The 23,989-nt window shown below is 40.3% G+C and overlaps 2 protein-coding genes across 2 annotated transcripts in view; one reads left to right on the top strand and one right to left on the bottom strand.

Moving 5' to 3' along the window:
* Nucleotides 1–2,061: 2,061 nt before the first annotated feature.
* rpl26 (ribosomal protein L26) lies at nucleotides 2,062–5,608 on the bottom strand. Its single transcript, XM_006781693.2, has 4 exons — nucleotides 5,510–5,608; nucleotides 4,673–4,844; nucleotides 4,430–4,570; nucleotides 2,062–2,227 (listed from the first exon to the last, which is right to left on the bottom strand). Exons 2-4 carry the CDS (start codon nucleotides 4,838–4,840, stop codon nucleotides 2,099–2,101), a joined length of 438 nt encoding a protein of 145 aa, XP_006781756.1. The 5' UTR covers nucleotides 4,841–4,844; nucleotides 5,510–5,608; the 3' UTR covers nucleotides 2,062–2,098.
* A 13-nt stretch (nucleotides 5,609–5,621) lies between these two features.
* The window catches only part of ppp2r2ba (protein phosphatase 2, regulatory subunit B, beta a), a 42,591-nt gene continuing 24,223 nt past the window's right edge, over nucleotides 5,622–23,989 (top strand). The window contains exon 1 of the mRNA XM_006781691.3: nucleotides 5,622–6,721. Coding sequence (XP_006781754.1) covers nucleotides 6,643–6,721 — 79 coding nt within the window. The 5' untranslated portion in view covers nucleotides 5,622–6,642. The remainder of the gene's footprint in view (nucleotides 6,722–23,989) is intronic.

The following is a 23,989-nucleotide window of genomic DNA, read 5'->3' as shown; positions in this document are numbered from 1 at the left end:
ATGTACTCAGTACTTGGTTTGGGCCCCTGAAATACTGCATCAATGCGGTGTGGCATGGATGCTATCAGCCTTTGGCACTGCTGAGGTGTTATGGAAGACTAAGATGCTTCAATAGCAGCCTTCAGCTCTTCTGCATTGTTCGGTCTCACGACTCTCATCTTTCTCTCGGCAATGCCCCATAGAGAATCTATTGAACCAGGTTTTAGTACGTTTGTAGGTGTGGGCAGGTGCCAAGTCCTGCTGGAAAATGAAGTCAGCTTCAGCTTCAACAGCTGCGTTGACTCTGGACTTAATAAAGCACAGTGGACCAACACCTGCATGCCTCCCCAAATTAACACAGACTGTGGAAACTTAACACTGGACTTCAAGCATCCTGGATTGTGTGCCTCTCCATTCTCCCTCCAGATTCTGGGACCTTGGTTTCCAAATGAAATGCAAATTTTTCTCTCATTACAAAAGAGGACTTTGGACCACTGAGCAACAGACCAGTTCTTTTTTTCTTTAGCCAAGGCGAGACACTTCTAACATTATTGTTCAGGTGCGGCTTGACAAGAAGAATATGACATTTGAAGCCCAAGTCCAGCATCCGTCTGTGTGTGGTGGCTCTTGATGCACCAACTCCAGCCTCAGTCCACTCCTTGTGAAGGTCCCCCAAACTTTTGAATGACCTTTTCCTGACAATGCTCTCCAGGCTCTGGTCATCCCTGCTGCTTGTGCACCTTTTTCTTCCAAACCATTCCCTTCCACATAACTTCTTATTAATGTGCATTGATACAGAACTTTGGGAACATCCAACTTTCCAATTATCTTTTGAGGCTTTCCCTCCTTATGGAGGGTGTCAATTATGGTTTTCTGCTCAACTGTCAGATCAGCAGTCTTCCCCATAATTGTGATTCCCACTGAACCAGACTGAGAAACCATTTAAAGGCTCAGGAACTCTTTGGAGATGTTTTGGATTAATTAGCTAATCAGAGTGGGCCTACAACTGGACCTTTTCACAATATTCAAATTTTCTGAGCTTTTGAATTTGGGGTTTTCACAAGCTGTTAGCCACGATCAACAAAATTATAACAAATAAAGGCTTGAATTATCTCACTTTGCATGTAATGAGTCTTTATTATGTTTCACTTTTTCAGTAGAATTACTGAAATAAATGAACTTTTGCACGATATTCAAATTTTTCGAGTTTCACTTGTATTTTTTTTTCATTCAATAGTTAGCCTCTCCTCCTATGTTTTATTTTCGCTAAATTTAATGTAAAATTTCTTGCAAAATCTATTTTTTTCTTCTTGTCTCTTGAACACTGTCAGAGATGGCAGCAGGAACCCAGAGGCATTCAGTGAGGAGCAAGAGGTCACTGAATTACCTGCTGTCCATCATGGACAACCCATCACGGTCATCACAGTCCTCTCTGCAGAGCTCATTCATCAGCTTGTTTAAAACCAAAATGGTTTCCTACTGTTCTCTATAAAACAGCTCTTCTTCTGTGACAGGTGAACACACCTGTCAGGATATAAGATTTCATTTTTATCCTTTATCCTGCCTTAAAAGTAATTTCCTTTGCAGGATCCATAAAGTATAGAGCAAATGCTGGGTTTCCATATTTCTGCTTAAATGCTTTGAAATATTTTTTTGTTTCTTGCACAGTATTTTGGATTTTCACCTCATCATTTTATAGTGAAATCAATTAACATAGAAGCTGAGGTGGTGTGTAGTCAGTCACATGAATTTCCTTGCCTGTAATAAAACTACTCATATTTGCAGTTAATTGTGCAATTAAAGAAGATTTCTTTGTGTAGTTCACTTTTAACATCTTTAAACAATAAAATTATGCAATTTTGGCCACCACTTGTTTTTAATTTATTAAGCAGCAGCACTGGCCAATTCATTACATTCCTTGTAATACAGTGTGCTGTTTAGAGATTTGAACATGACTTTGAAGGCATACAGTATACCCAAGTGTTAATTTCCATAAAAAAGACAAGCATGTTCAAAATAAAACATTAAAAAACATTCCCGAGTTTAGGGCGTTACAATGAAAATATGACAGACAACATGAGGTCCATTTACAGAGTTTATTGATAGCAAAAGATCATTTTCACTCCTGCATCTTCTCAATGGTCTCCTCCTTGTATTTGCCCTTCTCCTTTCCATCAGCGCGAGACTTGGCCTTGCGCTCCAGGATCTTCTTGCGGTCTTTGTCCAGCTTTAGCCTGGTGATGACCACCTGCCGACACAAAAACATCTTGGTAAACAAACATTCTCTCGTGGATACATCAGCAATATGTCTGAAATTACCTTCAAATCTCTTTAATAAAATTAAACAAAAAGACATTGCTTAATAATTTAAAAATTTCCCACTGTTTTTGTAACCAAGGATTATTTTTTTAATCTACAAGGAAAATCTTGCTTTTCCAGTTTACGTTAAAAATTAAAAAAAAAAATTGAATCAAAAGGGACATGCTGAAATTCAAATATAATCTCAATTCTTCTTAAATTACCAATGTTACGCATCTAAGATGTCACATGCTCTCCCATTAGCTCTGTACTTGCTTCAGCTATCCACCAGTGTTTACACATTTACAGAACTGACAGAAAGAGGTTTTTTGGTTGTTTAATGCCTTACACTGCAATTTAAAACTAAACAGCATCAGCAAATTTAAAAAAAAAAAGAAAAGAAAAGAAAAAAATCTATAATCCAGCTAAACTAGAGCAACTGCACTCCACAAAATGTTATTTGGTCACTTTGATTTTTCAATTTCAGTGCTCAAAATACCTAGTGTCAGAGTATGATGAAACACAGTGTCAAATACCAAGTGAAATTTCTCTCAGTCTACCTGTAATCAGAGTTTAGGGTGTGCACCCGGGAGCAGGATTAAGACATAATTAGTTAGAAGCAAATCTTAACCCAACAGGCAGCTTTACACACGTGTAATATAGAAACCTGAAGACCTGAAGTCTGGCTTAGATGTGGCATCTTTTTATATCTAGTAATCCTAGACTGTCCACAAAGGAAGACCTTGGTGAGTTGCTGGTGCATAGTGAGCTTTAGGCTTGTTGTAAAGCTTCTTTTTTTGAAAACACTGCAGCCCCACTGGAGACAAGTGGGAGTGAGTTGGTCCCTTGATAAATTAACTTCAGAAACGTAGGGATTTCCCAATAGCACAGCGGGACACTAACGCAGCAGTTGAAAAATTCTCCATAATAAAAATGTTTACTTGTTTTGGCTTCTTCTTTACCAGCACTAATGCAGTGATTGAGTCTTGAAAATGTATCAATTTAGCAGCGGACTACAGCGACTGGACAACACCCAGTATCCAGATTTAAATGGGTCTAAGGTGGCGTTGAAGTGCAATGAGCAGAATCAGATACATCAGAGTCACCCTTATTTGGTTTGTGCACACAAGTAAGGAATTTGACTCCACTTTACTTTGCTCTCTGCATACATGTGCAGCAAGTATGCCAACGACATCAACCATAACACCAGCTTACAATCTCCAGATCACAACACACACCGCCTTTGGCAACTACCATCCCACACACTGACAACTAGACAAGTAGTCTGTCCGACTGCAGGATGAGAGAGTCAAGCACCTGAATGCTATTGAAGTTTACAACAGTAGTGACTGGGGCCCTACTCATGGAAGCAGATTTAGCAAACATCCCTCGGTTTGTTAATCCAGACATGTGGAAAATGCTGGAATCCCATGATCCCATGATTCTGGGTGTCAGAGCTCCACTGATGGCTTCCTTTACATTTTTTCTACTCATACATGTGCTTAACTCAAGGTGAACACTCAAGTTCAATGAAGATATTCTGATCAGCTGTTCTGGAACCAAAATCTTTAGCAGTTCACAGCAATCTGGTAAGCAGACAACAAAAAGTGAATGATATTTGTCGACTTTGAGTGACGTAACTGTTATCAATGTGAAGTAGGTGGGACCCCTCACACTTTCAGACCAGTGACTGAAAAGACTACCACAGAATGAAGAATACTGCTAAAAAGCACAACACAACAATCGTTTTCAGTGTGGACACAGCTTAAGAGTTGCAGATCTTAGACTTAAACTCAAAGTTTATATATAAACATTATTTGTTGAACATGCTTCTTGGAACAGGGCTCTGAGCCAGTTAGGAAAAGAAACAAACATCAAGAGCTAAAATACCTCAACTTTCAAAATTACAATAGATAAAACACACTAAGAACCCCAAAATACCCAAGAAATACTTATATAGCTACCCTCCACATTGAATTTGTGTTGATCAGCTCAAGAGCTTGTGACATTAAAAGCTCAAGACTACATCTCTAAGGTCCACTTCCTGACACAAACAAACCAAACAGATATGAAGCCAGTAAGCGCCATGTGTGACTATACCACGGAACAAGTCTACTCACACAAACTCAGTATCTATTTAATTACGTCTCACCTTGCTGGGGTGGATGCCAACATGGACTGTTGTTCCATTGGCCTTCTCTCTCTGCACACGCTCGATGTAGATGACATACTTCTTCCTGTAGACCTGGACTACTTTGCCAATCTGCTGGCCTTTGTAGTGTCCACGGACAACCTGTATGAAAATGCACAACACACAAGCAGGTCAGACTAATCCGCCTAACATATGGCACATCAGCTATGAAAAAGAACCCCTCAGCAATACAAACCACATTACCTGGACTTCATCATCTTTGCGGATGGGCATGGACCTCACGTTGTACTTCTGGCGGAGCTCCTTAGACAGGGGGGAAGACATGATCTTCCTCCTGATGTGTGAGGGGGCATTGAAGTGCCTCTTACGGTTCTTGCGACGGGAGGATGTTACAAAGGGATTGAGCTTCATGATGCTGTAAAGAAACAAGTAATGGCAATGACAAACCCAGGCGATAAAGGCTGCACTTGCTTGCAAAACAGTCCACTCAAATTGTGGATCAGGATCGACAGTTTTAAGAAAATACAAGAATGTAGGGTTAAAGTACACACTACTATCTTCCGACACCACATAAAGCAACTGAGAACCCAAACCTAGAATGTCCACTATGTGTGTTATTTTGCTGCATTAGGTACCTGGCTAGGTTGTGCTACGTTTTAAAGGCAACTATTAAGCTAGCTCAAGTAGTTAGCATAAGATAGCCGTCAGACCGAAGCGGGATATTTCTGCAACATAAACTCGGTACAGTGGTTGAACAAACTACACACTTCCAAAAAAATGTTTTTAAAAGCCCATTACAGTTACAGAATGTAAAATAGGTCAAATATTAAAGGCTAGCACCAGGAGTAGAGCTGCTTCACTATCGCTAACCGACATGCGGATACTGAAGGACCTAACAGGGAGACCAACTACTGACAGCGTTTATTTAGTAATCCATCGTCAACATGAAGCCAATATTCGCTGATTTTTAATTGTACTGAAGTATATGTGGGGTTTACACTTGTATACGGATACACAGTGGTATTAAAAGCAGGATGGATAACGATAACTTTGGCGAATTCATCTGCCGGGAATTCTTACCCTGCCTTTGCTCCTCTATGGCCGGCGGAAAAGAGACTCGCAAACTACTTCCGCTGGCATTAGTTCACACTCAAGTCTCGCGAGAAGTCAGTGTTTAAACTGATAACACAGATAAACACAAGCGTAAACACAGAGGGGTCTGGCAAAGATGACACAATTTCGTCGTACTGAAACTTGTTTTAGTGCTGCGTGTGCTACGAGGAGTTAAATTCGACTAAAAGAAGGTGACCTTTAAGATTTTTATTCACCATAACACATTTATTTTTAAAATAATGCCACGTAATAATTTTTAGTTGATAAAATAGCAGGGGCGTTTTTAGTAAACAAGCACAACAATGTTTACTAGGTTTGTTTTTTGTGACGTTATAACTTGTGTTTTCTAGCTACAATAAATATTTCCACAAGATGGCGCTAAACTTAGTTAATCGGTAACCTGGTCTACAAACAAGTTTTGTCTATGATTCATCAAGTTCTGGGCTCTGTGCACCACACAACCCTCTTTTAAGCATCAGGGATAAGTGTGAGTAGCATTAATAGATCGGCAAAACACATTTTCTATCGGTAATGCACACCCCAAAAAACATTCAGTGTAATTTCCAAGCAAAGTATTTGCCCTTAGCTACATTTAATATAAAACAGACTACCAAATTTATAAGGGAAAACTTCCCGGCTCTCGTAGATGTAATTGCGCTTTTCCTGCTCTTTTTAAATTTTATTTAAACCCAAATACACTGAGAAATAAACACGAGGAGGGTATTCACACCAACAGACCACACATACATTGACCTCCCATGATACGAGGACAGAAGCGACCCCCTGTCCTGCTCAGACAAACTCGCCCACATACACGGAGAGACCTGCCGAAGCGGAGACGCGCTGACACCGTGCTCTATTCGCTCCCCGGGTGAAGCGCAGATCTACCGGAGCCTACTGCCTGCCTGCCTCCCTGCCTGCCTGTGAAAAAGTGATGCTGTCATAGCCCCCCTGCACCGCGGACAGAGCCTATTTCACTCCCCCCCTCCTCCTCTCCGAACCTCCCCGGATCCTCTGTGGCTGGCTGTCGGCGGCAGCAGTGCGGATGTGGAGCCCGCAACGCAACGCTCTACACCCGTTAGCAAGCACCGGAGAAGAAGATGAAATGTTTTTCCCGTTATCTCCCGTATCTCTTCCGCCCTCCGAGCACCATCCTGTCCTCCACTTGCCACACCGAAGGTAGGGTGGGACGCTTAACCGGGGGTGGCTTTCACGGGTCTGTGAGTTGCTTAGTTTGTGCCTTGTGACATCAATGTTTTTATGCTGCTGCACATATGATACACATGTGCAGAAGTTAGGCTGGCCACTTGAAGGGCTAAGGCTTAACCAGTAGTTAACCCAGACCAATGCAGATTTGACACTATGCATGAAGTTGAAGGAGCTCTTTCTCAATTTCTGATGCAAATTATAGAAAGTGTTCCAAGGCTGTGTGCATGTGTGTGTGACTGTGTCTTGTAAACAGTATCACTCCATTCGCATTTTGCTCCCTTTAAAGGTGTCAACACACAGGCCTACAGGATGCCAAGAGAGAAAGGCAGTTTGTGGAGTTGCATGACAAGTACCCACATTGCTCCTTACTCATGGTTCTCTCATTAATTTCACCAGCTCACACTCTGCCTAGATCACTTAATTCAAGAGCATCTAGGCATCTCCACATATCGCCCAAACCTCTCACATTCACCCATTCTTGTTATTCCTCTGGAGTCCCTGAAGTTAAAATGGTGAATTGACTGAGAAATGACTTCATAATCCTGCTGATTGTGCTGTCAGACACAGCCCAAGAGGGTCTGAGTGTTTGTATAACCAACCATTTACTAGGTCATAATGTGGAGACTGAGGCATTGCATTATTTAGCTTTGCATGGTTGCCCTCTTTCCTGTGTGCGCTCTGCCCTCAGCCTTCTGGTAGAAGGGAAGATAGTGTGATACACTGTACATCCCAGTATGTTGTGGGCATCGACAAGGTCTTTCACAGCATGTAGAGCTGACCTATATACTGTATATATTCACCAAAGAAGAAGAAGCACTTGAGGCTACCTACTCTTGCACTTTTTACATGTCTTCTCTATTTCATCACAGATCTTTGCCGGTCCTAAATTTCATTTTTCTTCCCCCATCCTTCTGGCTAATTTAATCTTGATTAGCCATTTAAAGTATGATTATCAAACATTAATTACAGCATTTAAAGTGGCGTCGGCTGTAGACACTGACTGTGAAATTATGGCTAACAGTTTGCCTCATAGCCAGTGCCAGTTTATTTTGTTTTTTGTTAGCTCTGATTGTGCAGTGGAAGTAAATCTGAGTGCATTTTGAACATGTACCTGTTTCAAAGTCATTTAGATCTCCATCACACAGCTTTTGAACATTTAATCAGCACAAAAGTGACACAACACGTCAGATAAACATCAGTATCTGACGTCAGTAAACTTCATCTTATTTATATCGGCCACACTATTGTTGAATCTGTATAAAATCCAAGGTCCAAGGTTTAAATTGTGTTTATCTAATACTGATTGCAGGCTATTAACGAGCGCAGGAGCAATGCATTGCACAAAATGTGAATCAACAACAAAATAACTTACAAAAAAGGTTTTTAACAAATGAGTTTGGAAAACATTTCTTTTATACTCAGAGTGTACATATGTGGATTTTAATACATTTGTTATATTTATCTTGTAAAATATAAATTGACCTGCTTGTCCTGTAGCCTAGTTTCTCACCATGATCACATGGCATAAATATGATAGAAATGTTTATTGTTACTGCATTTGATCGCAAATACAACCCAGTTTGAGCTCCCTGATGTTAAGAGGTGCGGCCAACATACAAAATGTTTTTCACTGCCTTCACTCCAAGCTTGTTTACTCACTTTCTGAGTCTCCATCCCTCCGCCTGACATGAGAGAGTGGTATAATAGAGGAAGTGATAGATCAAGAAGAAGAAGAAAAAAACCTCCGTAATATGATACACGATCCTGTGCTGCTCCCTGTGTGAAGAATTATGAAACAGTTGTATGGAGAAAGCAGGAGTGAGAGATGTTGAATCTCATGTGCTGGAGGCCAGCAGAGTGAGATGACACAGCAGATCACCTTAGAAATATGATGTGTTAAAAACAAAAGAAAGAAAAAGAGAGATAAATACCTCTGCACACTATGTGTTTGGGTGTGTTTTAAAAAGTAAGAGAAGGTAGATGTTTTGTGCTAGAATCTATGCATGCGCTTGCATTGCGTAAAAGCTTTTGCTCGCGTGTCCCATTTTGACCTTGTTGGCATTTATTGCCCCTTATTCAGACATGCTGGTCTGAAGGAAGCTGGGTGGTGCATCACTGTAGTCTTCCTTCATGTCCGCTCCAGCTGAGCGGAGTTCACCGCAGGGAAGATGAGTGTGCAGTTACCATGTTAGTGGAAAATATATTATATAAGCACTGCACTGACCATGGTGTGTGTGTCGGTGTGTGTGTGTGTGTTCTCTTTGTTTATCTGGGCCATTGTAGAGAGCAATGTGCCAGCATCATTCGGATTCACCTGGGTCCAGTCTCTGAGGGATACACTGCAAGCTTTTGTCTGCCTCCCTGTATAAGTTTATACGTTATACGTCTCTCTGTGGCTTTTATCTGTCTTTTTTTGTCCCTTGATGTTCACTTTTCTCTTTTTTTCATGAGTCTGTCAGTAGGGGTGTGATGGATTAAGTCTTCAAGTTTTCTGAAGGGACTGCATATGTGTGTCTCTCTTTGCGGATACTTTGTGTTTGAGTCAGGAAAAAAAAGAAAAAGTGCAACCCCCAACTGACATCTCACCACATCTCAAACTGCCATCAATCAGCAGAGCAAGTCCTGCATCAGCTTCCTCGTCTATTGGCTGTAGTGTCTAAGAGGAAACCTGTGGTACATTATTATGCTGGGGGGGAAGCTGAAAAGGGAAGTGATTTTTAATTAATTAATTAATCTTTTGAAGATTAGATCTGTGTCAAGTCTCTGTGTTTATTAGGTATAGCTGACACGTGTCTCGTGCCACGCATGTGCATTTGTGTATTTTTGCTACATCGTGGTTATTTTATTTGTAAGAGCTTTTCGTGGCATTGCCGGAGGGGAACTTCTGTCGACAGTCTGACAAAACATGACACTGAGTTGGCGTTTTCTGTTTGAAGAACACAGCGTGTATTTGTGTGTTTGAGGAACATCGCATATGCTTGTGTGTGTGTGTTCATTCCCTTATCTTACATCCTGCTCTGTTGTTGTTACCCTGGCAGACACCCAGTTCACGGCTCAAAACACACTTGTCGTAATCATCCTGCCCTTGCATGCCGTTGGGGACAAACACCCTACATACCAAACTCACATAATTCACACACTTACAAGTGTGACTGTTCTGTTTCAGCTTGTCAAAAAGGAGACAGCCCTTGAAGGGATAGGATACTCCTGCAGTTAGTATCGCATGTCCATTAGCTCGCTTTTTAACTCGTTAATTAAATAGTATCCAAGCTGAGATAGGAAAGATCAAATGGGGTTATTTCCACATATCCTAGAAAGCTTATCTAAAACAGAGAAGACAACTAATAGGAGGTTTCAAAGACTGAATAGTACCCTAATGACAAGTAAAGTAAACTTGATGTGTAAAATCGGTAAGGTTTTCTTCCCACCTGGATTGCTCCTCTGACGTCCCATGCTGTATCTCCCCTAGAGCAAGACACTTTTCTGGCTTCTTGCCTGCAGGTGCTCTCACGACATAGGCCTAGTGGTGTAAATGTAAGAAAAAAAAGAAGTGTGGCTGCATGCAAAGGATTAGAATGACAAAGTAGCAGATTTGTTTTGGTTTTAGCAAACGAATGTCCAAAGCTGTAGTCATGCATCCATTCTTTTTCCCCAGCTGTGTAAAGATTAAAGTTGTACTAAATAAAAATGTATTTTAACATGGGGCCGAGCAACTCCAAGTAACTAAACAATTATGCGGATCCCTTTAGTGTCATTCAGTGCACTGTTTATGTTTTATGACCTGTATTGCTTTGGTTCACTGTCACTGTTCTTAACCAGTAAATGGACTGGCCCGTCCTAAATGGGAGATAAATTAGGTGGTTTGTCAAACGAGTGGCAGCCTAGGCCTATGCTTAGAAATATGTATCTTAGCCTGGTTCCTGACAGCTTCTGCTCCACAGGCAGTTTACAGTAACATGAAAACAAAACTGTTATGTTCTGTTTAGTGCCACTTTAGAGCAACAACCATCTCGGGTTGCTCTATATTGCAAGGTAAAGAATTTACAATTATTGAGAGAAGGCCTTAAGAGGAAAATTCCCTATAATCAGTCACCTCGGAATATTGGGAAACTTTAACAGGACGAGACCTCAAGCAGAACCTGGCTCAAAGAGGGGCAGCTTCTGCTGCAACCTGATGGATGTGAGAGGAAAGAAAGAGCAACAAAAGGAGAGCCTAGATAGACAATGGTGAGGAATATGAAGTATACAAGAATTATTTAAATACTAAATTAAATAGAGCGAGACAAATTGGGTGCTTGTAACAGAAGGAAATAAATGGCAGATAATACACTATCTGGAAAAAAGCAGAGGATCTCAGGAGCCACTGACAACTGAAAGGAACATGACGTTCTCTTGCACAGTGAGACAAAAACACCATAACATATCAGTGTCCTCCTCACACAGGATTTTCCCGTAATCTCACTTTACAGCAAACACTTCCTGCTAAGTTTCCGCAGCAAATCTGCAGGAAAACAAGAAAAGAAGCGCACATTTACAGTATGAGTGAGACTCTGTGCCTCACAGGGGTTAGTGTATTATTACAGCAAACACAGTGACAAAGGTCTCTTTGTCCTGTTTCTTTATCGCTGTTTCATCACATGTGGAAGTAGAATAAACATTATGTTACATCCTTTGGCCTGCAACTTAACGGTGACCCCCCCCCCTTCATTTTTGTTAAACAGCATCGACTGTTGGGAGCCAGACAAAGGGGCTCCTTTGCAAGCTTGACTGCTGGGCTTGTGCTCCAGCTGACAGGCTGCAGCAGAGACACAACTACTATTGGGACTGAGGTATATATAGAACATCAGGATGGGCTTCCTCTGCCTTTCAGGCCCCCTCTCTCCGCCCATCTGCCTGTGTGGTTTTATAAAAGAGATGTTGAATGAGGCAGGTTATTGTGAACATGCTCACAGTGGTGCAATAAAAATCAATTCATTAAACCCTTGGCATGACAGTGCTCCCGTATCTTGTATTATTATTAGGCCCTGGAAAAAAAAAGATAAGGCAGTCAGTGCAATATATAGTCTTGGATGTGCTAAACAAGCTTATAGAGGAAGTATTAGTTTGATACTGTTGTGGTGTAATTAAAATAGTTTTGATACCTAGCTCTCGTCTTTAATTCCTATTTTGGTGATTTTCATTATGATGCGCACACAATGCGATTAAAATTAGACTTCCCGGAGTGGAAGGCATAACAAGTTTTCAGCATGCCAAGGTGACACACACAGACTTCTCTTGTTTGCGCTGCAGCCTTTTAAAGCTTTGTGAATTTCGACTGGAAGAATAGACTAGCTCGGATGAAACTTTAATGAGACTGTGCTGCGGCTGTGACAAGAATATACAGCCGATTAGAAGCACAAATGGTACAAGAGATGACAAAACAAAGCGACCGCGCGTATTTGAAACAATGCAACCCAAAATGGAAGAAATCAGGTTTTTCACTTTAAGCAGACGTACCGATTGTGTGGGTGTTGTTGTATTTGTTGTGTAAGGGTTGAGGTACACACTGGCACTTGTAGTTCAGTGGGGTTTTTTGTACAGTTCAGATGTAGGGGTTGAGCTAATGTGGAAAAAAATAGAACTTACTGTTGGTTTAAAACAAACCCTAACCCACATGTAGCACAAATGCAAACCAAACTACTGACACTTTTAACAATGTCCAATTTTATTACAGTTAATAGTCTTAAAGTAGCTATAAATAATGTATCTGTATTAATGGATCATAACTGGATGCTTATCAGAGGGATTATAATAATAAAACCACAAAGAGCTATAAGGTTTATGGCTTCATAGCCTACAACATTATTTTTTGGTCCAGTCTCAGCAATGGATCCATATGAATAAAGACACACTGGAGAAAATTCACATGTTACAGCAGCACAAGGCTCAACGAGAAAAAGTGAATTATTAGAAATATTAGATATTAGAAAAAAACGGAAAAATAAATAAATAATGGTTTACAAAAATGGTTGCTATATACAGTAAATAGAGTCACAGATATTTTTTTCATATGTATACTGAGTGCAGTGGGAATGATAACATATATATGTGTATACTGGGGCAGGTATCTATTTTTCTTGATACTGCATAGTTTGCAGCACTTAAAATACAAAGTTAAGGCTAGCTGGTGAGGCCAGAATAATTAAGCTAGAGTGAATATCTATACCTGTGTATTCACATGTAGTTTCCACTGCCCCCAAGTGGCTAAAAATCCTTTTATTTAGGTTTCGAAAATATACAGAAAATAATTTGAACTAACAATATAACTGCATGAAAATTGTAGTTTTACTGTACTATAGTTCTTTTTTGGGAATAGTGAAAATATAACAGAATAATGCTGATTACATACACATGAATCCTACCTAAAAGCTGCAGGAAAACAGTGAAGGAGAGGTGACAATGTCATCTGCTCTGAGGATAGTAAGCATTCAGTTTAAGGAGCAGACATGACTTGGTGTTCCTTTCAGCTGCCTGTAGAAACCCAAACCCAACCGCACCCATAGAAGCAATAGCTGTGATCCAATTAGATCTTGGTTTAGGTGCCCTTTTTATGGTTTCCCAGCATAGTTTTTCCTCTATCCTTCTGAAAATAGCCATCCACCGTTGCAGAGTCATCGCACTTGTACAAAACAACCTGAGCATTAGGGTCGATAAGAGGCAGGAATCAAAACCAAAACATTGTCTGGAGCAGAGACAGCTTTAGATAGCAGGATGTTTATGAGTCATCTGTTATGTTTTCTATCTGTCAGAACCTCAGAGTATAGTGTTGCATGTGTGTGTGTGAGGGAGAAGGGAAGAGGGAGGAATGCTTCATCACTGCTTGTGCTATACCGCAGTGAAAGCTTTTACTGTCCTATCTGAATGGTGTTATACACTGAAGACATGGCACTGGATAAATAATGTAGCCAGATGTTACAGTATGAGGCAGCAGACAGCAGCAGTACATGGAGTACCAGTCAACCTCTCCCTGCTGTCTCTTTTCACTCACTGTGCTACCCCACAACCCCCGAGTCCTGCACATAGAAGTGCACACAGAGTACAGAACATCCAGCTCTCCGACACACGATGTCACATGAAAACCAGAACTCAGTCTTTTTATATTTTTGTTCACCTATAAGTCACGTCTGATATTAACGACTTGTGATAAACAGCAGCTATCTGCTACACTTAAAGTGAGCAATTTAGTATTTATGATTGCTTATATGTTTCTTGGGTGTAATAAAAGATTTGAAGTTGAAGGTGTAGAGTGATGTCAACAGTCCCTTACACTTTGGTTTAAATCCACCAAGGTCTTCAGGGTCAAGCTAATGATTTATGCTATACAGGGCTATTAAAAACTATGTTTCTTACTGCCATTGTTTGTACTGACAACATATAAGTATATGGTGGATGATATATGAGGACTCTAAATATCACTTTGCTTTGTTGTGACTTTGTTATGTACATTACAGTAACAGGTTATAACAGCTTAAATTTTGAATACATTCTGAATATGCTTTGATTTGTTTCTAGAAGAAAAATATCAAATCAAAAATATTTGTACTAGATATTTATTACATAACATTTAAACTAATTTTACAAAAGAATGAAATGAATGCAACACATGTACTATATCCACATGCTTAAAAAATAATTTAAAAAGTAAAGGATGTCATGAATATTTTTCAGTAGTTCTGCTTTTTAAATAACTCTTAGCCAAGTGTTCTGTTGACCACCTTTGTCTCACTGCAACCAGATTTTAAATCCCACCATGACACCAGTACCATACTCTGGGATTATGCAGACGTGACTGGATGACAGTCTGTCAGTTCAGCACTTGTTATCTCATTTGCTTAGGCGCCATTTCTCGAGCCTGCTGAGGCTCAACAGAAACTGATTTGAGTCAGAAGGCAATGAGTCCAAAAAAAGGAGGAAAGAAAAAAGCTTAACTCAAATTAAATTAGACAATGCGATTTCCCAAATCACATTACTGATTAAATCTCAGTCTAATCAGCCCATATTATTAAACCCCAATTTACATAATTGCTTGTAAAGAAGAAATTTTCAAAAACATTTTAAAGCTCAAACATTGCATTTCTTACATATAAAATTGTGCAAGAGGCAGTTATTAATCTTCCAGCAACTGTAGTCTGACTTTAACTGAGACTACAGTGGGTTTGTACCCATTCTGTTACAATGTTTATTTCCTTCTTAACCGTGGCTTCCTGTGATTAGTTCACATTGTTCTGACCAAATGCCTCTGTGACCCACGTAGCATAAAAGGTGTTTAGCGGCCCGGTGGGTGACAAAGCACAATACTGAGGCTAAATTAAGTTTCCCTCCAGCAGCCAATTTTACGCTTGATAGTAAATATTTTTGAAGGCCAAGACTCAACATGCTCTGACTGATCTAACATGAGAGGTATTGCTTTTTTTGCCCTTTAATGAGCCACACATTAACTCATACTGTTAGACCTGCTCACAGTGATCCAGTGCCAAGCTGGTTTTGCTGCAGCCACTTTAGCAAAACTGTACTTGGAAGTAAAGCAGCTCAGGAGGCTGGTAGCATTACAGTGATGTCGATGGCAGCAGACAGTGGGGTGTACTGAGCCCATCTGGTCTGTTTGAAAGTGTGGCTGAGTAAAAGGAGAGGTGGTCGGGCTGTGGAATGGAGTGTGTGATGGATAGGGTGATGCATGCAGGAGGAGGGGTAGAAGATGAGAGTGCAGATTTTTTTTTTTTTTTTGGTGGGGGGAAGGAGCTCTCTTCCGGCAGAGTTAAATCTTGGGCTTGGCTGCCTCACACTGCTCTGCCTGTTTTCATACCAAGCACTCGCCTCTGGCTCCAAACCAGCTTCAACCAACCATTGCCTCCAAACCCCGCAACTCACCCGTTCCCCCTCTTTCTCTTTCCTTCTTTCAGGCAATTGGCTCACCCTTGATTTCACCCGTCTTCATTTTACTGAATCTCATTCACTAGCTTCCATCCTTTAGCGCTCTCTGTTTTTGATTTTCCTTACCTTCGCTTCTTTTTCTTGCAGCCTTCCGGTAGTACACAGGGGTGTGGGACAGAACCAGGGCCTCCAGGTTTCCATAGTGATACTTTGTGTCCTGATGTCATTAGTATTGACAGTGTGCCGCTAGACCAAGCGGTCCTGGCACACAGGGCTGTTTACTGTTTACCCCAAACTTAAGCCATTAGCTGTGAGATTAGTACGTGTGCCCCGCAGATGTGTGTGACATATTTCAGTGTGTCTGGTTGCTGCTATTTTACATTCACATAGCACTTAAGTAGAAAAGCAACAGTTTGAACATGTAACATGTGATTGTCTGAGCGTACTGGTTTTCACTGTAAGCAGCAGGGTCAGGTTCCAGGAGGTAGATTTGCCAGGAAGAACCTCCGCATGGAGGAAATGGCTGTTTCACAAAGAAACATCCTATCTGTCTGCCTCCTTGCTGTGTGATTACTGAAGCATGTCTGTAAGGCAAAACTCCCAGCCCGACTCCCCGCCTCGTTTCACATTCTCTCGGCGGCTTCACTCACTCGTCTGTCAGAGGAGATGGAGGTCCTCTTAGCGCCACTGCTCTCAAAAATCCGAGTGAGTGTGTTTATCTGCATACTTGTGCAGCCACGTGTATGGCCTCTAACATCTGTGGTGAACACTCAGAAATCACAGATCACAGGGCCGCTTCCACACGTCGACCTCTCGCAGCTAGTTCAGCTCAAAGCTCTCCTCCAGGCCCTCAGCTGGCAGCTTGTGCCCTCTGTGTCACCAGAGTAATTAGCTATGCTTTGTTTCTGAGGCCAGGGGTGAGCAAATTATAGATTCCATATTGATGCTGTCACATCACATGCAGGGAGAGCAGTACACATGCACACATGCACGAACCTGGCATGACCATGAAAAATGTGTAATCTTATACTCACATGTACTTGATGATACGGTATATGATAACTGTTCCTACTGACATGTGACCCACATCTTATACACATGCAAAGACACACGCGCACACACACACACACACACACACATTTATGTATAATTCATATCACATGGCAGTAGCGTGACCAGATCCCAACAAACTAAAACTAAATCTGAAGCAAAGAGTGTGTTTGTCTGAGACACTAAAGCTGAAAGTGAGTCTAAATTGTGTATTCTCCATTTGTGAAATTGAAAAATAACACAGTCACCTTCCACCAGCTTCAAGTCCTAAGCAAATTCCCAGTGTTTGTTGTGGCTGGTCCACAACAAACACACAAGGTTCAGTGTACCTGGTGACTTTATGAGGGTGGCCTTGGAAGCATGTAGACTTTAGAAAAGTTCCTGTCCCTAGGGTTGAGTCCATAAAAATTATGGGACATTTTCTCAATGTGGGACAAAGAACGAGAAGTTAAAATGCTGATACGCCTGATCAAAGTATATATATCTATATCTATAGATAGATAGATGTGTATATACAAGCAAGCATATATATACAGCAGGGGGTAACTAACTGGTTACAAAAGCAGGTGGATTGTATTAAAAAAAAAATCAATAAATCTTTAATTTAAAACAGCTCTCAAACCCTGTTCTCTTGCTCTATGGCCTTAATCGCCACATTGATGTATTATTAAATATAAAACAGGATATGATTTATGGCAGGCCTACCCTTGTGATTGAAAAGTCACTCTCCCATGAATGGGTAGTTTCCTGTCTCATCTACCACTTGCTCATCATATCTTGAGGCTGCATTACACAGCCTCACAAACCAAAGAGAGATTTGTTAATGGCTACAGCCATCTTTTATATGCAGTCTATATTTTATCAGAGAAAACTACTATTGACGTCTGCTGTCCTGGCAACAATTGCATCTCAAATCGTCATGAATCTATTAAAAAGAAAATCCACAAACTTTCTTGGGATTCAAGGATAAAATGATTAGATTTCAGTTTTAACCTCACAAAGCAAGTTCTAGGAAATAACTCAAGAATCAGTGTGCTGGAAATAATAAACACATTTTTCAGAGAATTATGAATTGATGACGTGTTATATTGAAAGAGTCAACGGTGAATTTCACTTTTATCTTAATTTGGCTTACTGTATTTGACTGTTAATATATTTTATTTGTGTGTGTGTTTAATTAATTTGGTTCATTCAGAGCAGAACAATAAAAAGGACAACTGTTTGTTTAATCATTTATAAATAACTGTTAATGTCCGCTTCAATGTCTGAACTGTGTTATGACCCATTATACTGGATCATTCACAAAATTACTTGTTAAAATGACATCCATTACATTATATGTTTATGACGTTTTTCTTTTTCGTGCTAATATTGGTATATTTCTCTGAATTCTAATATGGTTAAGGTCTGCTTTTTGTTATCTTTGACTAATTTATTCCACAAAATATATTCAAAACAAGGGATGCACTATAAAATTTAGTGTTTGAAAAAATGCATTTGCCTGCCAGCTTACATTACAAAATCAATAGCAATATGTTTTTTTGTATTGTTTTGACTATTATTTATGCCTTTTTGCACCAGATAGACAAGTGTCAAATAAATAAAGTAATTACATCTTTGAATGTTGAACACAAATTAACCCCCCCCCCCCCCCCCCCCCCCCCCCCACCACCACCACCACCACATACACACACACACATGCAATCAATGTGCCACGACTTTCAACCAGTCAATAGGTCTCTTCCAGTGAATGACCTTCTCTAAGCTTAGCATCACATGGAGACACTTTAGTAAATGAGTAGTGAATACAAAAGGGCGAATAAGATGGGTGCATCCCTGCTCAACAATGCACATGCACATCCTGCTCTTCTGGTCTTAACAAAGACAGGACCCAGCCTCATTTATCTTTAACAATGTAGGCACACTTATGTCCAAAAAAGTAAATAAATATGTGAATGTAATAGTAAACAAACCCAAATTACACAGATGCATAACTGTGGTACTGTAAACTGTACAGGCGGACAAACAGCTTTTAGGGATCATAAAATAAGATTATAAAATAAGCTAAATCAATCTTAAATCATTGCCTAGGTTCAAGCATGTAATATTCATTTTTTACCAGCTGGTGGTGCTATAAGATTATCTCCTTTAATGCTGGAGCCTCGAGCACATGACATGCTGTCATTGTATGTTTAATTTTATTCTGTATACATTTGTGGATGCTGTGATGGGTGGATATAGTTTGTTGTTGTTTTTTATTAGATCTGTAATGCATATGAAAGATTTAGAATGGTTTTAATATTTTATTTTATTATCCAAGTCTCGTTTCACATCAACAGAGAAAGTGTTTTTGACAGCCAGCCAGCACGATAAACAGACAGATGGACGGACCACTTTTGCCAGAAAGTCTCCTCACATCATGCTACATCAAAAATGGCAGCTACGTTGCAACATAAATCCCACTCATAACAAATCAATAAATTAAATAACAAAGCAAAGCCCTGTTTAAATGAGAAAAAGACTGTTTGAGCTTATTGACACCTACCTATTAGAGTGGCAAATGGCAAGAATTTACCATCACAGTGGTAGGGCCTGATCCTATCTTAAGCTCATCTTTAGGTGTGCGTGTCGGTTTCGGGGGTGGGTGGGTGGTTGGCGACTCTACTTGATAGAAAAGTGTGGATGGACAGCTTGCTACCCTGTGGGCACCACAACTACAGTCTATCTGTGATCCACGCTGGCAGCTGCTCTGCCAAATGGGATTTTCCTGGAGATTACAGCCTCTAAGTGTGACATGCTTGCATGTGTTTGTCTTTGTTGTTGACGGAGTGCGTGTGTGTGGACTATTGTAATAAAGCAATGTGCATTTGCGTGTGTGAGCTTGAGTCTGTGTGTGTGTGGGTGGGGGACTCTTGAACCGAGGTGCACAGAGAACATGTTCTGTTGTCACATGGGGCTGGTTGAAACATGACTGAATGGCTGCAGGGAACCCTCTCTGGCAAGCTGTAGCAAAAAAAAGAAAAAAAAAGGGGGGAGGCAACGTGTTCAGATGTGGGGTCAGGCTATTTCCACACTGCTGCTTTTCTTGTTAGTAACAGGAGTTCTTCTTGAATAGACACTCCCTGTCCAACAAGCGTGATTACCTACATGCTGTATGGCTGGCACATAACAGTGCTTCAGCATGGTACTACAGCACGCACAGTAGGCATGTACATTACAACAGCGTATAATTGTGTGAAAGCTGGAAAAGAGTTTCTTTGTTTTGTTATTCTTAGTTTTTGATTGTTAGTTTGATACAGAGAAAATATTTGAAGACACAAAAGGCTGTGAGAACTTGTGATAGTCATTTTTTATTATACTGACTAGTTAATTCATATTAGAAGCAGCTCCTGAACTAACTCCACTAGCTTTTCTCTCTGATTTGTTCAAATGAAAGCCGAGCTATACGACATCTGAGAAACATTTTATAGAAATTGTATTTTCCCTTTAGGCCTTTTTCACTTTCTGCTAGCTTCAGCACAGTGCAGAGCTGTCCACGGTCCTGAACATAAGCTGCGCATTGATCCCTAGTTGTGTATGGGTAGGTGGCTTTGTAGGCACTCACTAACCTGCTTAACCTACTTTCTACCAGTCGGTCTTTCATGCGTCCACACATAGAGGAAAGTCCTGTAGGTTAAATATAGCATACTTGACAACACACGGTGTTTGTCCAGTGTTTCAGGGCCGCACAGTTAGACTTTGTTTTTGCTGTTTTCTCCCAATAAAGCGCTGATCATTTTCACTAATGAAAGCCAGCTTTCCTCCAAACATGAGCCCTCTGTGTTCCTCCCATTAACCCAACTAGTACAAAATGTGTTGGGACGTGCTTGAGCCTTTATAGAGATGAATATAACCAAAATAATGACATTTTAAGATCTTAATTGTCCAATTATGTGGACAGCTGTTGTGTTGCATTGCAATGCCAGTTCAATTGCAGTTACCTAGCAACCGTAGCAGCGCAATGCAATGATTTTCTGTTAAGTGGCACCATTTCCTCTCAGCAAGACTAGACCGTGTAGTCAGAAAACAAATCAAAATGTGTAGCAGCGTTGTAGGATTCTTCACCTGTCGGCCAATTTGTATGTTGCTTTATTGCTCGTAACATTTTAACGCAACAAAGGCTATTATAAGTGTGTATATGTGTGTGTTTTGTGATTAGGGTACCTGCTTTATATAGATGCCAATGTGGGTCATGCATCCATGCCTCTGTTCTTGAGGTGTGTACATGCAAACACAATCATTTCACTTGATTAATGTTCAACCAAAATGCTACGTCCTGCGCTAATCATTGTACATGCATTCTTTTCAATTAATTTATTATCAAGGGAGGCAGAGAGAGAGCGAAGGAGGGAGAGATAGAGAGCTAAAGGGGGGGAGGTTGGGGGAGGGGACTAGAGAGTCAGGGGGAAACAGAAAATCCAATCCTGCTGGTCTGAAGTCTCGGAGCAATGGAGCATTAGTCTCATCCTGATGTAATTGGAATGACACCAAGAGTAAAGCCTACTGATTTAGGGACAGCCTCTAGGCTTGATTTAATGCCCTCAACCAAAACTATACATCCATCTTTTTATCTTTCTCCCCTTCCTTCTTCCAGGCCCTGAGTTCTCCTCTGTTATCCCTCCCCCACCCTGACTCAATTCATTTGCCGACTACATGTATCTCCATCTGTAGTCTATTAACAGAAGAGTAGCAGCATTTTATATTACTTAAAGCCAGGAGGTTATAAACTCCCACTAGAGACTGTATTTTCCAGCTTTTTACCTTTTCCTTCTGGCATTTATGTGCTTGAATGGCAGTGTTTTAGTTTCACAGAGGTTACATTTAAAAACCGTATAAATATTTCTGTAGTAGACCGCAAAGAAAGGGCAGAAGGAGAGAGCGTATCCAGGCCAGGTACTTGTTCCTTGGGGTTTGCCGCTACTCAGTCCCCTGACAGATGGACTGCCAGGCCAATCCTATTACCCCCGTGTGTTTAGCTGCTCTTAATGCCAGGGTGGGTTGCATGGCTAATGGCAGGCAATGAATGTTTGGAGAGGGAATTTAATGCCATTGAATGATTATCATCCTGATTTGTTGGGTAACACAGAAAAAATCTAAAACCGGTGAACAGACATTAAAAATTATGACCATAACAACTTTGTAGCTCAGCATGTTGTGCTCTGATACAGCTTGTCCCACTGAGGCATGTCATACGAAATCAGCTCAACTACTAAATACGCTTTACTGTATATATTTTGAATTACAGCTTTACCTTTCTACCTTAAAGAGGAAGAAAATGGCCTTTTTTTATGTTTTAATGTATTTTGTTTTATTTTGCATTTTGTGCTTTCAAACCTCTGGACTATTATAATATAATAATACAGTCCTTTCTTATGCTCAGTTAAAGCATCCTGGCAGTTTTTAGGAACAGCTGTTTTGTGAGAATACCTGCTTCATAATTCTACAATAAATCTTGAAACAAAGTAGGTCAAACATTGCCTAGGGTTAAATCTTAATTCTGTAACGTGTTTCTCAGACCACAGCTTTCCTGAGTAAAATAATCCATAGTTTTCAATTTGCATGATTGTATGACTTCAGGCAGTTTAGATTTGCTTTCCATCACAGATTTTGTTGTGCTGTTCAAGGGACGCCAGCTATTCATTTAAAATATCTGAATGTATTAAAGCATTGTGGGTAGTGCTGTAAATCAATTAGCAATTATGGCAATATTGGATTTGAAGCTGCAGCAGCATGAGCAGTGTTAGGCAGCCTCAGTCGGTCAGTCCACCACTTGTTCCAAGTGTCAAATAAATTGTCAAGAAATTTTGAACATGTCATGCTGTGAAATCTTTTATAGATATTATTATTGCTCAGCAGCTCAATCTTAATGCTCCGTTCATCATTAATCAAATGTCACGTGAACATGTTTCCTCATATTTGAATGAGTGCCCCAGTCATGTTCCACTGAACTGCATCCAGTTAAATGAACAGGTAAGACTATAACATTTGTGTTCTGCCTTCTGACATGGACATGTTGCAGTGAAGCTGTGATGAACATGAACATAAAATGAATGATAGAAATTACTTGTGTGGAAAAAAAGCTGACTTTTAGTCTTATTCTGCCAGCACATCAGAGTTTTGACATCTGATGAAATATATGATAAACCAGCTTGATGGCCCGGGGCACAGTTTTTTGCGTCTTCATTTATGTTTCCAAATGGCGTGTCCCTATGACTGATCATCTCTTGACATTTCCCTCTGTGAAACCATGAGGTTCTCTGTTGAAATGCCTCAACAGCTACTCAATGATGTTCCATGAAATGTGGCACAGATGTTGTTTTTCCCCTCTGGAATAATTGTAATAACTTTAGTTACCTCTTCCTCTTGCACCATCAATTGAAAATGTCATGTTTATAGGCAATTTGATTTATGAATCACAAACCCTGCAAAACATTCCAGTCTTGTTGTTAGGGACCAAGCAGTAAAGCATAAAGGACACAGGTGTTTTAATTCAAAAAGGGGGTTTTATTGACCCCAAAATAGGAAAATATATTTAACAAAGCCAAAACTTAAACAGGCAGACCAATAAAAGAGGTCAACTCAATAGACTAAACTCAAGATAATAATTAACAAATCCTCAAACAAACATAAGATAAACTGACCTGCTGAAATGACTGGTTAAGCTAAACCAAATGACACACACGGGGGAAAACAAGATGGCTGCCATATAACCAACTAATACAAAACAATTAAACAAACATGAAACCCCCCCAGGCCATGAAGCATGTGGTGCAATCCAATTAGGCTGTCAGTGGTACTTCAGGTCTACCAGCCCTTTGCCACACCTTTTGTCAGACAGGAGGAGAAGCCGACTCCCAGGTAACTCAAACAAAGAAAGATGTATTAATATAACATAAAACAGAACTTTGACCTTGCAAGGTTAATATGTGTGCATGCCATATAAACATTGGAAGGTGTGATGGAAAAATAGATACATTTAATAAAGAAACAATATTGAACAATAAGTAGAATATTTTAAAGTAGTGACTGTAAATTAAACTAAAGTGAATCAACTGGTGGTGAGGTGTGGAGCTTACCATGTGTGGCATACCATCACACTCGTGTATACTGGTAGTTGAAGAACGATAGCATGTCAGTACATTGAAATAAAATAGTGAACATGCTAAAAAGCATCACTAGATTGCTTCACTTCCAGCCACACTGGACCAACAGGTCAACAGAGGTTCTTATAAACGTAGT

This window comes from Neolamprologus brichardi, chromosome 2 (genome assembly GCF_056152115.1).
Source record: "Neolamprologus brichardi isolate AB-2024 chromosome 2, ASM5615211v1, whole genome shotgun sequence".
NCBI lineage: Eukaryota > Metazoa > Chordata > Actinopteri > Cichliformes > Cichlidae > Neolamprologus > Neolamprologus brichardi.
This window is presented reverse-complemented; position numbering and strand designations above follow the sequence as displayed.

Excerpts from the sequence above, each read along its gene's own strand:
- rpl26 (XM_006781693.2), bottom strand. The coding sequence starts at position 4,840 with ATGAAGCTCAATCCCTTTGTAACATCCTCCCGTCGCAAGAACCGTAAG. Across the intron at positions 4,571-4,672 it reads GCAAAGATGATGAAGTCCAG|GTTGTCCGTGGACACTACAA; the intron begins GTAATGTGGTTT and ends ATTTTCATACAG. Across the intron at positions 2,228-4,429 it reads TTGGCATCCACCCCAGCAAG|GTGGTCATCACCAGGCTAAA; the intron begins GTGAGACGTAAT and ends TTGTGTCGGCAG.